The sequence below is a fragment of the Strix aluco genome, chromosome 12, assembly GCF_031877795.1.
Source record: "Strix aluco isolate bStrAlu1 chromosome 12, bStrAlu1.hap1, whole genome shotgun sequence".
Classification (NCBI taxonomy): Eukaryota; Metazoa; Chordata; class Aves; order Strigiformes; family Strigidae; genus Strix; species Strix aluco.
Genome location: NC_133942.1, coordinates 15,727,319 through 15,744,193, shown reverse-complemented (window position 1 = coordinate 15,744,193; position 16,875 = coordinate 15,727,319). Strand labels below are relative to the sequence as shown.

Here is a 16,875-nt window from a genome sequence, read left to right as displayed (position 1 = left end):
AAGCTCTTTTTTGTCTTTATACTCACAGAACCCATTTAAGCAGAGGAGATGAGATTTAGGCACAAAGTCTCCGGCTGTAGCAAATGTCACTTAAGAGCTTTTATTAAATTTAAATTTATTCAGGAACACAAGGATTGGGGTTTATTTTCTTATTTGAGGAGATAGCCCCAAGCAAGCTTCTGGCCACAAGCAAAGTTGTTTCCTGCTATGTCTTAACTACTACAAAATATGAGATTGACAGAGACTGTTCAAGCAGCACCTCACACTATTATCACTGTTTAATAACACCTCCTGTGGTAGATAGGGCAGAAGCAGACACTGAAGGGATCACAAAGAATAAACTGTGCACTGAGAACAGTGGTCACTGTTGACACTTACAGCATATCAGGGCAATTGTCTGGTTTTTCCAGCAAACCTCCTTCCATCACAAAGCGGAGCACTTGTTCATTGGTCATGCCTTGGTACGGCTGCTCCGCTAACGTTGCAATCTCCCAAAGTACAACACCGAAAGACCTGGAAAACAAATCAGGACTTTAGAAAGCAGTCTTTACAAGGGTATTTTTCTTAGATACACAGGTAGGTGTCCATGGGTATTTTCTTTTACCAAAAAATTCCAATTGCTCAAAAAGCACGCAGATATGGTGACAGCCACATCACCAAGCGTAACAGCCTTGACTTCAAACACCTCTAGCCAATGGTGAGAAACAGACTGCCAGTTCTGAACGACTCTTCAGAACAGCCTCTGTAAGAAACGACTGGTAATACTACATCTCCACTTTTCACACCATGATCTACAGCTCAGAGCTGGTCATGATTATGATCATTCAGTGGTCCAACATGGCTTGATTACACCTGTTCTGAACAGGTCAATCAGTAAAAAGGCCACCACAAGCTCACTGCATTGACCAGAAGCCCCCGACCTCAGAGGAGATTTAAATTGGGAGCTTGCCTGAAGAATCAGCTTGCATCTCATCTCCCCTTCCCATGGCTTTGAGTTCAGACTTTAGGTGCACTGCAAGGTGGGAAGAACAGTGAGGAGGGGAAAAGGAAAGATGTAGGTAAGGAAAAAAATATATTTTAATTCTCTCCCTATCTCTGTGCTTCCTGTACAGAGGACCCCAGGCTGGATAGACACCTGATCACGAATGTCTGCAAAAAGATCTGTGTGTGGCTGGGTGCAGGGAATCAAACCTTCTAAGCAGATGGAGAAGCTGCAGAGACTGGTTATTTAAAGTGAGCTCAACAAGAACCCCCCAAGCCACAGAGAGAGCAGGAAAAAAAGATCTGTACGTTAAAAAAAAAACTAAAATCAAAATCTTCATGTAACATATCTCAGGTACTCCTGATAGCAGTTGAGAAGGCAATAATGCAGAACTGTAAGCTCTCATTCCAGTGCAAGCTGCTTTTCATCAGCAATACTTGAGTCACACAAATCCGATTTAAAAGCTGCCTTTTTCCCTTACCACTCTAGCAAGCTGAGAGCCAGACAGCAAAATGCACACCACCACACCTGTGCATCTCATCTGCCTTACCACTAAAAGCAAGAAAACAAACCAACCTCTAACTCCCCAGGCACAAAAACAACTCTTGGGTAATACCTTCCATTTATCCCCTTGCTTTGGTTTCTTCCACATTCTAAGTCAAAGGTGCAAGGTAAGGATCAAGGTGTTCAGCATACAGCATCAAGCCACAAAACCAATTTTTTGAGAAAGACATGGAAGAAATGTGAATGTTCTCTGGCTTCTTGTACCAAGACCCTAATTTGCTGCTTCAGCAGCGAAATTTAAGCCCCCAGGAGCAACTCAGTTACCCCTTTTGCACAATATGTGTAACTATGTTCTTGCAACAGAGCTTCTAACTCCTTCCAACTAACTACAAAGGACAGCAGGAGTGAAAAAAGAAATCTGTCTAATAATAGGAATTGATTACTGGTGAAGAAAGAGAAGCATAGTTATGTAATTGGGTAGTTTGGACATAAGTATTGACACTTTCTAAAAATATCTCCATTTAAAATTAGTTTATTGAGCAGACATGGCTCAAATTGTCTGCCCTGAAGAGTTACCTACTTTTAGAGCTGCTGTGCAAATGAAGAAAATCTAGATGCTGTGTCTTCTGTGACTAAAACGCTGAGTCAAGCTTAGAGAAAAAAAAGCGTAGTTTCAATAGGGTATTGTTATGAAAACAGGAGTCCAGTATTATTAGCTGGTTATGGTAGAGTGGTTTTATCTTTCAGTTATCCACTGTATCTAAAATGGTTTGCATCTGGAGCCAGAAGCCACAAACAGACTTGCAATTGTTTGCCTTTCAGGGGAGGGAGGAACAGAGGGTCAACTCAACATTTTGGTGCCTTTGAAGCTACTTTGATCGCTGCAGGAATAATGAGAACAAGTCTTGCGCACCTACCAGTCATATTATCATAACAAATAAACTTATGTTCCTCCTTCAAGGCAACTACCAGCTCCAAAAGAATGCAAGATGCTGAAGACCTATTTATAAAAATACACCCTTAGCCTGAACAGTATTACATTAAAGTGCTCTCCTTCCCTAACTACAACAAAAACAGTCTTGTCTAATTACCTCATTCTTCAGTCTGAAAAGCAATAAAAGAATGAATTGCTAAAATAAAGCTCCACCCTTCAAAACCTCCAGACACTCTTTCTGCAGTTTGCCATTTCACCTTTCAGCTTATAAATCTTGGACTCTGACCACTCACAGTTTTGTCTTTTTGACATTTTGGCTTCTAAAACTGATCTCGAAGAACAGGGAACCAGATGTCACAATATCCTACCAAAAAGGCAGGGAAAACCATCTCAACATTTTTTACTGTTTGATGAAAATAAATGGCCCCCAAAACAGCCAAGCTACACAGTTTACATGAAGCAACCACAAAATCTGAACCAATACAAGGAGTCAGGTAATTTTTTCTGGTATGGAGACCTTCAATGTAAGTATTTGGTCTAAAAGTTATTGAGAAGTAAACTGGAATGATCCTTTTAGCCATAAGCAGATCAAGTAAACAGACAGTATGTCATGACAGTGATAAGTCAAGCTCCACTACACATTTGGAATTCTGATTGAGATTTCTGAATCTATAGCTGTGGATACATGTGGCAAATGCAAATGTATACATGTTCTAATCAAACAAGCACATTGAACCGGGTTTTTTGTACCTGAAGGTAGTACACCTATGTGAACCAAATTTCAGAATAAGTCAGAACTAACAATTAAGGTGACAAACCATCCCAAGGAGGAACTGTCTGAAATTCTGATGTGGACCTCCTCTCCATAAAACAGTTTTTTCCTCTCCATGCTTTCAAGTAAAAAATCTGTCAAGATTTAACTCCCCCTCCTCTTAAGTTTTCCAACCTTATAATCAGTAAGCTACTTTCCTTGATGTGACTTTCGGCTAGGATATTTCCCTCAGACTGTCCTGCTGATAAACTGCTTATTGTTTGCTCAACTCTGCTTTGGACTGAACGACCGACGAAGGCCAAATCTTGTTAACACTGAAGGGAGAACTCACATACTTCCTGCAACAACTAAAGCACTAATTTACTTCTGACGCTTGATTTGGCATCACATCTGTGGGGGTTTTTTGTTTGGAATTTGAGCTCTGTTTAAACAATATAGGTTAAAAGGGAAGCATGTATGGAACAAATGCAGTACGTCACCGAAGCTGGACACCTGACCCGCTGCAGTCCGCCTCTGATACAATGGCTGCAGATGACAGTGGGACTTAGATGTTGCTGTTGTGTGGTAAGTACAGGCAGGTCTGCCAGCTCTTCACTCCAGGCTCACTCAGTTCTACATCTGGGGATTTTCTACTGATATATTCCAAATTTCTGTCTGCTTTGTGAAGCCATTACGAGTCCCAAAATTCTTTTACTGCAGGGGGATGGCCAAAAGTATGCCTGTGCTGTTCCGTTAGATAAATGGCTGACACGGGGCTTCCCCTTCAAACTCTAAGTGGTTATTTTCAACTATTTCCAAGTTTGAGGGTTACTGGATTCATAAATAAGTTACTAGCCAGATGTAAAAAAAAATTAAGCAAAATTCTGGTGCTTTGCTTTTTCATTTGCTACACAATCCCTTTTATGAACCTTTCACTCAGAGCTGGTGCTGTGGACAACAGTCCACTGACTCCAAAATCTTCAAGCTGTTTAAAGAAAATGCAGTTTACTACTAGAATACCATTCCTACTGACTTCTAGACATTTGGAGACAATCATCTGCCAATTCTGTAACAGATCAGCAGTAAAAACATCTTGTTAGGAAGGCAGAGAAATCATAAAAGACAGAGTAGAGTTTTTGCCAGTACATGTTCATCTTCTGCCAAGTCCTCCCTACCTATCTGCAAAAGTTTGGGGTGTGTGTGTGGGGGGGAATTGTTTCAGAGTATTATTTCTTCTAAGAAGCATATTTTGAAATTTCCTGAATGCATCTATTAATAACTTCACAGATACAGCAACCAGGCAACGTGCTTTTAAAGAAAAACCTATTTCTGCATCTTGCGGTATATAAAACAAGCAAACAAAGCTCCAAATGGAGAAGGATATACACAAGGGAGGACTCCCAAGAAAAAACCTGCTAGTGTACACAAACCGTCTGCGGGAAAGTAGAGTTATTTACACAGAAGGTTTTCATAGAAAAGCAGGTCAGCACTATGAACCTTTCTATATTCTTGGCAACTTTTAATGCTTTTCTTGAAGGAGGGCAATTTGAAAAATGACAACTTGCTCTTCCAGGTGAAGGTAATGTTTTTCTCTGCACAACTGATTTTACAACCCACAGCAGGAAACATGCCGCCACCTCCAGTTTTGGAAATCCATTTAGTTCTGCTCTCTCTGAGCGCAGAATTTAACCTCAAGAGTTCTTGATTTTGGAATGGAAATATGAAATGTAAAGCAAACCGCTTCACAGTGGAAAAAGAGAGTTACCTTTGAAGAGACAGAAGAAGCAGTATACATAATTAAGTCTACTAAAACAAGAAAAGAGGCTAGAAAGAAGAGGGGCTAAAACATTTTTCAGAGCCCCTTTTTTGTTACCAGACATCGGAGTGCGTTGTGAAGACTCCATCTTTCAGTGATTCTGGGGACATCCAGCGGACAGGCAGCAAACCTTTCCCTCCTTTACGATAATAATCTGTCTCGTAGATATCTCTTGTCATGCCAAAATCTAGAAGGTATAAATGTTTTGAGTTTGCATGATAAAATGGTGACCATTTCCCCTTACTACAAGCCATTGTAGCCAGCAGAGAATCACAGTTTGGTGCAAAGGATCTGCAATCTGTTACCATGACACTTTGCAGGCACTTTACCTGCTGCCTTAGGGCTGGTTCCCTCCCGACAAAACCAACAGATGGTTTTACCATTGACTTCAGTGGGTGAGAAGTCTGAATGATTTAAATATATTAATATGAAAAGTTCCAGGATTTATGCTCAAGCTTTGCAGTAAGCTAAATCTTCTGAAGGTCATATAATTCACTGATCTGTTTTCTGAATTCAATGATTTTCTTTCCTTTTCAAAAAGTGTAAAGAACTCCTTTAGTACTTAACAGTATTGTCTTTAATTAAAGAATCTCATATGTTGAGGGAAATGCTTCTCAAGTTGGTTGTTTTTCTTCCTCTCTGCAAAGGTAATTTCCAGTCTCTGTATAATATTCCATCTCAAATGCTACAGAGGATTAGGTTATTCATTTATGACTAACACAGACCAATATTAAAGACGTACTTCGGGTTACATGCATGTCCTTAGCTCTAAATACGCAAGCTTTTGCAAGACTTGGATCTAACAACACTCACCTCCTGACTGTAATTCAGATTTATTCCAGCACTTTTTTTCTGTACAATCAGCCTGACGCACACAAAACCGCTGGATCTTGGGCTAACCTATTTAAACCAGTTACTGTGTTTTCAGACGCTAGCCAAAAAGTTAATATATCAGGTAGCATCAAATCTCTTACTAATATTAAATGCTGTTTGCTAACACAGCAGACCTAGGGCAAAATCCATTTTATCAATACAGACCTGGAGTTCGCCCTCTTTTTCTGGGAAAAGTGGAGTGAAAAAGAGGACAGAATTCCTCCAGTTCTCATAGCTGTTATTACCAGTCTATGGATGTCATTATTACCAGGCTTGGATGAGTGACCAGCCACTGATCCTTCTCGTTCCTCGTCTGCTAGGGACATGGGTACCCTCAGTGATTATGACTAAAAAGCCCATCTGTGCAGCTATTCCATCACTCCCACACACCAGGGTGACTTTATCCTGGTTGAATGGAAAATTCTTTAAAAATGCAATGCAAATAAGAAACAGATAGCAACGAGCATAAGATAGCGTAGCATAAAGCTCTTCCTCTGAGATCTAAACAGTCTGAGTTGGTGTGTTCCAGTCAAGATGCTCCTGAACTGCTCCTACACAAAGGGGTTTTCAACACTGGTACGTAAATGAGAGCAGTGCAGAGTATTTCATGAAATGCTTTTGGGGTAACCATGTACCATGTTAAAGGGAAGAAATGCATCATTTTCAGTTCAAAGAATTGTAAACCATGATGGTGGGGGGAGGAGGAGTGAAAAAACTGGAATGGGAAGGATTCAGGCTGACTTCCCCCAAACCTGCAGAAAATGCACAAAATCCCCCAAAGATCTTATTTCCCAATTAACTGACTCAAAATGAAATCATTTTTTCTTTCTCCCAAATGACAGGATTACTTACACAAATTATCAAAATAGCTGAGTTAAGCTCAGAGAAAAAGCATTAGTTTCCTACAGCAGAAGGCTGTTGCTATACATGTTACTTTAATATGCACAACTCAAAAACAGCCAAAAGCTTAAAATCACCCTCTCTGGAGAGAAGTCTGAAAAATCTCATCTGACACTAGTTTGGAGGGATGGTGAAGGGAAAAAAAAGTGGTGTTCTAACAGCAGAGCAGAAGAAAAGCCATTCTGTTGTCTGGAAAGCAGAACTCCAGTTCAGACTGGAAAGCACCCAGCTGAAGTCAAGCCTTACATTCCACTTCCAAATCAGATATGCTTTAAAATAATCCTAAAATTCTTATTCTTAAATCAATAAACAGGAGGTGGAATTATTTTTGTGCATTAACAGAAAAGTGAATGACACACCAGTGGTAACTACGCCATCCACCCAGATGTCTGCAGCATCTGCACCTCAAATCACTGCTTCACTAGCTCTTTTTAAACCCACATGCTATACTATTTCCTCACTGGAACAATGGCAAGCAGAGGTATTCCAAGAGTTTCAACTTGATGTTGACTGCTCACAGGTCTTAAATCACAGCAAGCCTTTATAAGGAACATATTTCATTCTGCAGAAATTTAAACTAGAGCTAAGTTTTAAAAGGTCTTTCAAACAGCTTTCAAAAGATCAAAATGCCTTCTAAGATGCTGATTTTGCATTTGTGTAGAAGTCGAGAAAGCGCACCTCCAATTTTCACTGTGAAGTCTTCTGCCACCATGCAGTTTCTCGCAGCAAGGTCTCTGTGAACAAATTTGTTGGCGTTGAGGTATGCCATCCCATCAGCAATCTCTCCTGCCATCTGAATCATCTTCTTCAGAGTTGGAGGTGTCTGGCCAGGATTATTCTGAGCAAGATTAAGAAGATAAAACAGGTAATGGGGCAAGAAAAAAGTAACTATTTCTATGTCAAACTGCAACATACTTTTTGAAAAAAAAAAAAAATCATATTAGCACAATTCAGCCCTACATGATCCAGGCTAAGGAGAAACTCATGATTATGTACACCATTGCATCTGCTTAGTGGGAAAACCGGCCATACCAAGCTGGGTTACAAACAGAACTCCCAAATAGCTCTTTTACAACAGGCCATTCTATTTTAGGGAAAACAAGCCAGAAGGACTTTTTGCTATAAGCATGTTATCTTACACCTATGGAGTTCAAATGTCCATCCTTCTGCCACACGAGTTCTGAGATACAAAGCAGAGGGCTTATTTTAGAGATTTCACAACCAACCAGAAGATGTTAAATGATTTAATTTCCCATTCCCCAATTCTCCACAACCACATGTCTCTTGAATTACTTCTATTTGTACACAGGAGAAAAGCTTATGGGACAATTTCTTCTGAAGCAAATTCACTCCTTAGCATCCATGGATACAGGGCTTCTGCCATTCTCAATCTCATGGATGAAGGAATTCAGGTATTTATACACAGTCAGTTAAGTGGCACTATCCCTTACCAGTATGAATTTGCCTAAGCTTTACACCTCTTGGATAATCATCCCTGACAGAGTAACCAAAACCACGGCCTCATATACTGAATGCTACTAATGGCAAAGATCCTGAAGCACACAGATCAAGCCACTGAACTTTACAACATCCCCATCCAGAGATTCAACGGTCCCTTACTCACCTTCCATGGAAAGTGTTCATGCCCAGGCCCATCATCACTTTCAAACTGTGCTACTTTGTGTTGAGATAATGAGCCATACCCACTACTTGCAGGCTCCCAAGAGCTGAATGCAACATACCCTATGGGAGCCAAGAAGATAAAACCAAGAAAGCCTAGGAGAACTAATGCGAGTTGAATCCCCAGGAGGAAGAGACAGGTATGGGAGCTGCATGGTTAAATAAATTACTGGTAAAGCCAGTGATCAGGCAAGCCCTCCATCCACACCTTATTGAAACATCCTGCCTTCCTCCTCATACAGGTCCTCCCTCAAGAAGATTTCACTCAGTTCTTTATATTGCACACCAAGGAAGACAGGGAATTTAGGCACAGGCCTATCACAGACTGCTTTGGAGAGCACCAGCATACAAGACAAAGTACGGAGATCATAATTTTGGTAATTTCTAGATAATGTCACTGTATCTTTTTAGGAAGTTTGTTGAATTCAACCAAAACTATTTAATATAACCTGAAACATTACTAATCATAAATTCTAGTCAAGCCCTTAAGTCCGTAGTCCCACTGGTCTTTTCTGAACGCTGTATTCAGTATGATTGTTTTCTGCATCCCATCACTTCAGCAATCTGCTCTTGCTACATGCTACGCCCTCCATTTATACCATATTCATTCTCTTGTGCACATACTGTGCCCATGTTTTGTTCCTTTAAGTTATTCACATCAGAATTTCTTAGATCAAGGGCAAAAACTGCCGAGCTCATTTTCTACAGACTCAACTGTGATTTCAGTGGCAAGTGACCTAATGTGTCATCTTCATCCTTCAGATCCTGTATCATATGTGGTAATTTTAGCTGTTAGACTGATGGTCTACATATTAGAGTATGCATATGAGCCAAGATATTAGATTTTTACTTTCTAACAGAGGCAACAGGCAGGATATACAACATGAAACGATCATCCTAACATGCATGTTTCAACTAGTCAATTTTTTGTTTAACATTTTGATGAGAAATTAGATTAGCCAAGAGATTTATTTCAAACCTGTAAAACAGGACTCAGTAACACAAGAAGGGACCTATTCCATGCAGTACACTGGGCTATTTACAAAAGTTACCTCATGAAAAAAGGTGTTGCAGATCACAGACCAGCTCATATTTTGTTCTTAGAGCTTAAGGAGAAGGGCAAGAAAGGCTAATTGCCTGCTGCTTCTAATGTGACACTGTTTTGTTCAAAATGATTCTAGCTGAAGAAATAAAAAAAACCAACATCCAGCAACTCATGACTCACCTCTGTGTCTGGCCTCAATGATCTCAGGTAACTTTTGAGGTCCCCACGTGTCATCAGCTCCATGATAACCAGCGTAGGCTGGCCCTGAGAAACAACACCAAGCAGCCGAACCTGGAAAAACAAACATTCAGTTACAAATACAGCTGATTGAAACGTACTAATAATTTATTCACGTTGATCTGGAGCCCCGAACACCCATGAACCTGTGGGAAAGATCTGACAGTAGACTTGGTTCCACTCTCTGACTCCTGTTTCACAAAAATATTATAAAGCTGCACAGAGTTGAAGCTAAAATCCCAAGTTCCCGCCTCAGTCAGCGAAGACATGCCATGAACACCCTCATGCCAATAAGCACCCCGGCTGTATGAATCACAGCCTTGTTACATTTTCAGGACTTACCACATGGTGACAATTGAACTCCTTCATCACCGAGGCCTCATTTAAGAACTCTATCCTCTCTCGCATGCTTGCAGACTCATTGACAGTCTTGATGGCCACCCTGGTCTCCGGCTCATCCTTCACCACTCCCTTGGCTATTCCCTCGTACACCATTCCAAAGGAGCCTTGCCCAAGCTCCCGACACATGGTGATCTTCTCACGGGGCACCTCCCATTCATCTGGAACATACACTAAGAAGGGAAAGAACAGGCCATGATGTTCCACTTCTGCAAGTGGTGTGATCACTCACCACTTTATGATACCAACTGCCCAAACAGTTTTACTGTAAAAAACACCACACACGATGCTGAGAACTTGCACGATGTATGCTAATAGCCCATGGTCTTTCCTATACAGAGATAGGTAGATGCTTAGCATACAAATAAATCCCAAAGAAATGTGTAAATGGACTTGAAGTGGCCTCACTATGACACTGACATAACAGGATAGAAATAAGAACCTCAAAAGCACAAAACCAGGGTGGGAAGAGGCTTGAATCAATACTTTAGCCTTGAGCTTTTCTTGGGATCCTTGGTTTTCTAATTCTTCCAGACAGCATCAAACATACTTGATCATCTGAATCAGTTTAATGCCTGCTGTATTCTCTACTAACAGATTGATCTTATGACTAGAGGGAAACAGACTCTCTGATCTAGTAGGCTTTTTGCATGAAACTATTCTGATCACTTGCACTCACACTATTGCAGCAGTTAAGGCAGAGTTTGCTGCTGCTGCTGCTGCAAATCTTTGATCTGAGGCAGAAGAGAGATCTCAAAAGGTGACTGCCAGGAGGGAGGACTGCCTCAGGCAAGAAGACATCTGAGTAGTCACTGATGCTGCTGCCTATCAGTCACCAAAGGAGGGGACAGTTCTGTCACATGCTCTGGATGGGTGAAATGACAGGATGCAAAAATAGAGGATTATAGCATGAGCATTGACAGACCTTTAACCCTAATGGTGCCACTATAAAAAAAAGAAAGAAAAACAGTCCGCTGCCACTCTGGCTAAGCCCATTAGCCTCCTGGGGGCTTTTGGAAACCCTATTCCAGCAGGAAGTGTACAGCAGTAGCACCAAACTAAACCATAAACAGAAGAACTGATGCCTCAAGGAAATTTGTCTGATGTTCTGATTTCCTCCTGCACACGTACATAATCCATACAGTATGGGTACACGCTCGTTACAGACAAGCACACCTCTATGCATGTGTTTGTGTGGGGAAACAAATTAATTATCTAGCAAGTAGGGTTCCAGAGGGAACATAGTTGCTTTTTGTATTTTATTATTTTTGAAAGCAATTCATTTAGCCAGAAAACTGAATTTTCAGGGTTCTCCATTCCACAGCAATCGCAGCACATGGGGTTTCTGACAATGCAGAGCTGAGGATCCCTGGACTGCCAGGCTCATTCAGCTCCTGCTGCTGCTCAGGGACAGCCAACACAAGAACAAGTTCATCTACACCATTAGCAGGCACAACCTCCTCTGATACTGAAGTACAAGAAAATAATACAGATGTACAGAAAGCAAAACCAAGAAAAGCATGCTGTTCTAGGAGCACCAATTTTGTTTTAAAGAATTCTTATTTCCTGGAAGGTTTAAATACTTGAGCATTATCCACACTGTGTTTCCCACAGAAAATTCTAAGAAGTTAAAGGTGCCCCCCAAAACCCAACACCTGACTTCAGAACTACAATTATTTGACTTTGTTAGGAGAGCATTCAACACAAAAATACCACCTGGGATCTAAACACTGCCACAGTCTAATACCTCTAAATGTTGCCATGGCCAAATATACACATCAGTCACAAATACATCAGGTCAGTTTGAAACTAGCTTTAAAAAACTGTTTTGCCAGCTAAAGAAAAACAGGCTTATCTACACTCCAGCTATTAAGAGAAACAAATACGGATGACATTAGACACGCACGCTCATTTTAACACAAAATTTCTGCATGTGATATGTCTGGAAGCCCACAATATTGCTCCTCTCTAATTGTGAGAAGTTGTTGGAGAGTTTTATTGGGATGGGAAGTGAGGAGACAGTATCAGTTTTTGTAAGTGTTACTATCTTCCAGGTGAGAAGTATATAGAAACAAGCAGTAGGTTTGTTCCGATAGGTCAGAATAGGGCTTAAAAGGGGCAAACATGAAAGATGATGAATTTATGAATTCTTCCTTCATTCCAGTGAAAACATCACTGGATGAGTAGATGATAACCTGACAGTTGAACTAATGCATCCAAATTTGCCTCTGCTAAATAAACTATAGGAAAAATTTCCAAAAATCCCATTTCAACAGACAGATGACATTTACATATTATCAATGATGGATTCCATGGCTGTGCTAATAAAACAAAGAGAGAAAGCAGTTTTACAACATCCCTTTTAGAGTTTCATACTTTTCAAAGTCAGATACAAACAGAATATATGAAAGTAAAAGCTTCAGAAGCGTAAGGCCACACTTACCATCTGAAGCACTGAAGTACTCGGGGTTCACAGAAGCATAAAGTACTCCATTGCCCAGTCTGTCACTGTTCCTGTTGAAAGATTTTTTTTTTTATTATTTTTTTAATCTTTAAACCCAAGTAAATTTCAGACAACCTCTTCTACAGCTTCTCCACCATTTACTCAACTACAGAATATTATTTACTGTATATAGAGAGCTTTAGAGACAAAGGGGACAAACTAAGTTCTTATTCTACCTCACATAATCAAAGGGAAAACAGCCCAGAATAGCCTTCCCAGGAAACCTGCAGTCTTCTCTACACCAAATCAGCACCAGAAAAGCTTAAACATGAGGTACTTTCAGCTGCTGGGTAAATTTCCTTTAAGAAAGGCAGCTGTATGGTGATACACCCCAGAGACCTGTGGCTGAGAACATACTTTAACATCATCTGCTCTACTGTGGGAGAGAAGTGATCTCGCAAAGGATAAGATGTTTTTAATGGGGAATTCTATTCAACTATAAGTGTTTCTATTATTTTATTGAAAAAAAAAAACCAACACACACACCCCATCCGTCCACCTCCCCCCACCAAATTTACTAGGGTGATTTTCAGAATAAGAAATATTTATTCAGCACTGTGAGAGCTCTTACAGGAGGCAGGCTGTAGAAATAAAATTATCAATTAGACCTCAGAAAAATCAAAGACAAAACATTCTTGTGGGCTAGGACAACAGTTTAAAGAAGGATGAGTTATCAGGCAGTTCACCAAGGAGAGCCCAAGGGAAGGCCAAGCAGGTATTGCACTTCACTAGATACAAAGCCCTTTCTGGAGTGCTTGAAGAGAACTGGTACTACTTTCTGCACACAAATGAATTAGAGCTGGAAATAATGGGATACTCAATCAGCATAATTTATAGGAGTCTAATAAAATCCTCCATACTTACAAAGTTGCAAGACCAAACATTAGCACTGACTTCTATTAAATTCTCGTGATGTATTTCAAGTAAAATAAAATCTCTAGTTACAAAAAACAAAACTGAGGAAAACGAATTAATAGAACAGTCCCCTAGACTTCTCTGTCCAGGATGTAAATTTTTAAGTGAATATAAAGACTTCAACCTCTAGAATTTGCAAGAAAGCAAATTACTCTAAATAGAACTATGTTTTCATGATTTATATTGACCCACATTTCAGGCAAATCTTCTGATTATATAGGTTCAGTGTCTGCCATCATTGCCCCAGTGAGTATGTTCCTGACAAGCCTTCCTCTTCCTTCTTGAACATGATACTGTAATAAAAAGCCTCTTCATATCTCAAGCAGCAGCCAGATGCTTGCTGGTAACTCTAAACCACCTTCTTTTACACACCAACAAGAGCAAATCTACTTTAGCTTCTCAAGTCCTCTGAATGCCATTTCTCTTTTTAATTTCTAACTTGCTCCATGGGCACAGATTTGAAAATAAACACTCCCTTCCTGCAGTTTTAACCACAAGCATATACGACTCACCTCTTTTTGTTGAAGACATACAGCATTATCAACAATCCCCCAATGATGAGCAGAAAAGCAATAGGGAGCACAATTATCAAGTGCAGGAAGTTTCCATAGTTTGCTGCTGCAACCAACAAGAAAACAATTGTATCAGGGTTTCTATAAAATCTCCATTAACAAAGAAACATTCAAAACCCACTCAGTATATTTCCATACAGGGAAGAAAATCAAAGTACTCATTTTCTTGTCTGATGTGGAAAAATGTACGCAGAAACAATCCCTGACTGCCGATGAGTGGAACAAGAAAACAAGACAGGGAAAAGCATTAATTTTGTACAGAACAGTGTCTGTCTGGGGTTTGTTTTCACAAGTTATGCTGCAGGACTTACATTCCTCAGTGAATAATATGTAATTGTTCGCTTACATATTCACCTTTTTCCACCTTTTGTTAACCTTGCTATTGCTTATACTTAGATCTAGAATATATACACACTGCTCTTTACTTCAAGTTCTTCAAAGTCCATCAATTAGAAAACCAAAAAGGAATAAAAGATGGAGTTTCAGCTTTCTGTCGATACACTGGGTACATGTGCTCTACAACTAAATACGGAAGTTCTTTAGAGGGTCTCTGGACACTACGGTGGTGTTCTTCCAAAATATAAATTACTCCCAATGTCAGGACAAGCATCACCCTTTCATCAGGATGTTATCTTTATCAAATGTCACTCGGAACAGGTCAGATGAAAAAGCATCCTGATACCTTAAAAATCCTACCTGCCAAAAATCTAAACAAATTATTTGTTTCTTGTATTATTTTGCAATTTAAAACAGGTTTGTCTTATTACCCCGGTTTTGTACAACCCAACTCCATGTTGTTACAGCTAATGTTACATTCCCAACATAGTTGTACATCAAAGGAAGCCACAGCAGTGTGTTCTACACACCCACCACCTGGTTGCACCTCTCATATATATACACAACTCATGCAAGAAAAGGACCACACCTCAGATACACCTCCTGGTTGTCAACACTTGCCAAAACAATGGAACAGAGATGAGTTCCCAAAGAAGCATAAGCAATAACAGGAGTATTCAGTGTACAGGCATGAGGCTCATATGCCCAGTTACATACATAAACATCAGGAATTATTAAAAAGACAATGGTCCCCCAGTTTGACACAGCCAACAAACATTAGTCTTACATTTGGGTTGCACATAGAAAGAGACTGGCTCAGTCCATGAGCCATTTCCAGCTAACGAAGTGGCCTGAACTCTAGCAGAATAGTTTCCAGGGTTCAGATGAGTCAGTTTAGCTCCTCCAAGCTTCTTGTATTCCTGTCTGGAAACACATTCCCGTTTCTCCTAAAAGGAAAAAGCCATTAACATTTACAGTTCACATTAATATCTTCACATTCCTTTATTCTTGAGAAAACAATATAGCTGCAGGATAAGCTAATTTTTATAACTCAAAGCCCCATCTGATCAGTTTTTCTTCAAATACCTCCAGGAGATATGTGGAATTCAAAAACTGTCAAAATAAATGAAACAAAGGAATGGCATGCTGGTTGGTGCTGGGTGTTTGAAATGACAATTTCTATCTTTGGTCTGCAGCACTGCACAGAAGCATGTTAAGGAAGATCCCATTTTGTGTATAAATTAAGAGTTACAAGCAGTAACTCTTCACAAAGGAATGTCAAATCCTCACCTCTCCATGCTGCCCATATTTGATTTCATACATTAGTATCAACCCATTTGGATTTGCAGGTTCTAACCACTTCAGGTAGACAGTATTTTCTTCTTTTGCTTCCCATGCTACCGTTCCTGGAATGTTATCTGCTCCCTCTGTAAAATATTTACAAGTGATGTGAGAAGAACACCTATTACTGAAACAAGAACTTACACAAGGAAAATAAAAAGTTCATGCTATTTCTTTAGGTATTGAACCATTGCAGTAAGTGCTATTCAAAGATCCAGAGAACAAAACGCACTGGCCAGGGGTCTGTTGGAGAGATTAGCAGATTCTGAACTGCTAGTTGCCAAAAAAAGTGCAGTGTATACAGCTTCACCAGGTATGGCTCTGTGTTAGTCACTGTGCTTTGTGTGCCAAAAAAACCTGTTTATCAGCATCTGGTTCTTCCTTCCAAACTTTCCACTACACCAAAACGGTGGAGACAGCTATTCCCACCACATGGCTGTAAACAGCAACCTGTCTGCAAATGGCTGCAAACACACAAGATCCAGTCTTAGGGGATGTGTTGCAGTTTAAAACAGAGTCTCATCAGCAATTCAGGAACTGCGTTATCCCTGTTTCATTCCTGATAATTTTCTGTGTTTTATTCAAAACTTAACAGGAATATGAAGACCATTTCAGTCAAAGAAAAAAGACCACTTTTTCAAAAACACAGTTGTTAGGTTTAGAAGAAAACAGAATTGTTTAGCCTTTAATTTTCAGAACCATGTGCTAAAAATCTGGGAACACTTATTTCCTTTTCCCTGATCTCACAGATTTCCTTATTTCCTTGAAATAAGCAATACTTTTTGCTTTTTTACTGACACAGCTGGATCTGGATTATGATAGTCTTTCCTTCCAGAAACAAAACAAAATTGCTGCCATTCTGCATCAAATATTCCCAGACATCTGTTGGAGTCAGAAGCTCTTTGCCGGATGTATATGAGCTTACACTAAAATCATCTCTATTCTTCTCAGAAGAAGTACAATCTGTAAAAGTCCCAAACATGAGTACAGCATTCAATGCTTCCTATTTGAAGTACTCTAGATGCCGGCGACTGGGCACAAAGCAACACAGTACTCCTCCTGTTTCCAGGCTGGACAAATGCATGGT

At 40.0% G+C, this 16,875-nt stretch overlaps 1 protein-coding gene across 2 annotated transcripts in view; it reads right to left on the bottom strand.

Moving 5' to 3' along the window:
- IGF1R (insulin like growth factor 1 receptor) overlaps window positions 1–16,875 on the bottom strand; it is a 194,480-nt gene that overhangs the window by 13,333 nt on the left and 164,272 nt on the right. The window contains exons 12-20 of one of the 2 annotated variants that reach the window (XM_074836931.1): window positions 15,738–15,874; window positions 15,235–15,394; window positions 14,052–14,157; window positions 12,565–12,635; window positions 10,065–10,294; window positions 9,666–9,776; window positions 7,439–7,598; window positions 5,045–5,174; window positions 379–513 (exon numbers count right to left, since the gene is read on the bottom strand). In XM_074836931.1, coding sequence (XP_074693032.1) covers window positions 379–513; window positions 5,045–5,174; window positions 7,439–7,598; window positions 9,666–9,776; window positions 10,065–10,294; window positions 12,565–12,635; window positions 14,052–14,157; window positions 15,235–15,394; window positions 15,738–15,874 — 1,240 coding nt within the window. The remainder of the gene's footprint in view (window positions 1–378; window positions 514–5,044; window positions 5,175–7,438; window positions 7,599–9,665; window positions 9,777–10,064; window positions 10,295–12,564; window positions 12,636–14,051; window positions 14,158–15,234; window positions 15,395–15,737; window positions 15,875–16,875) is intronic. The other variant, XM_074836929.1, reaches the window with a different exon arrangement.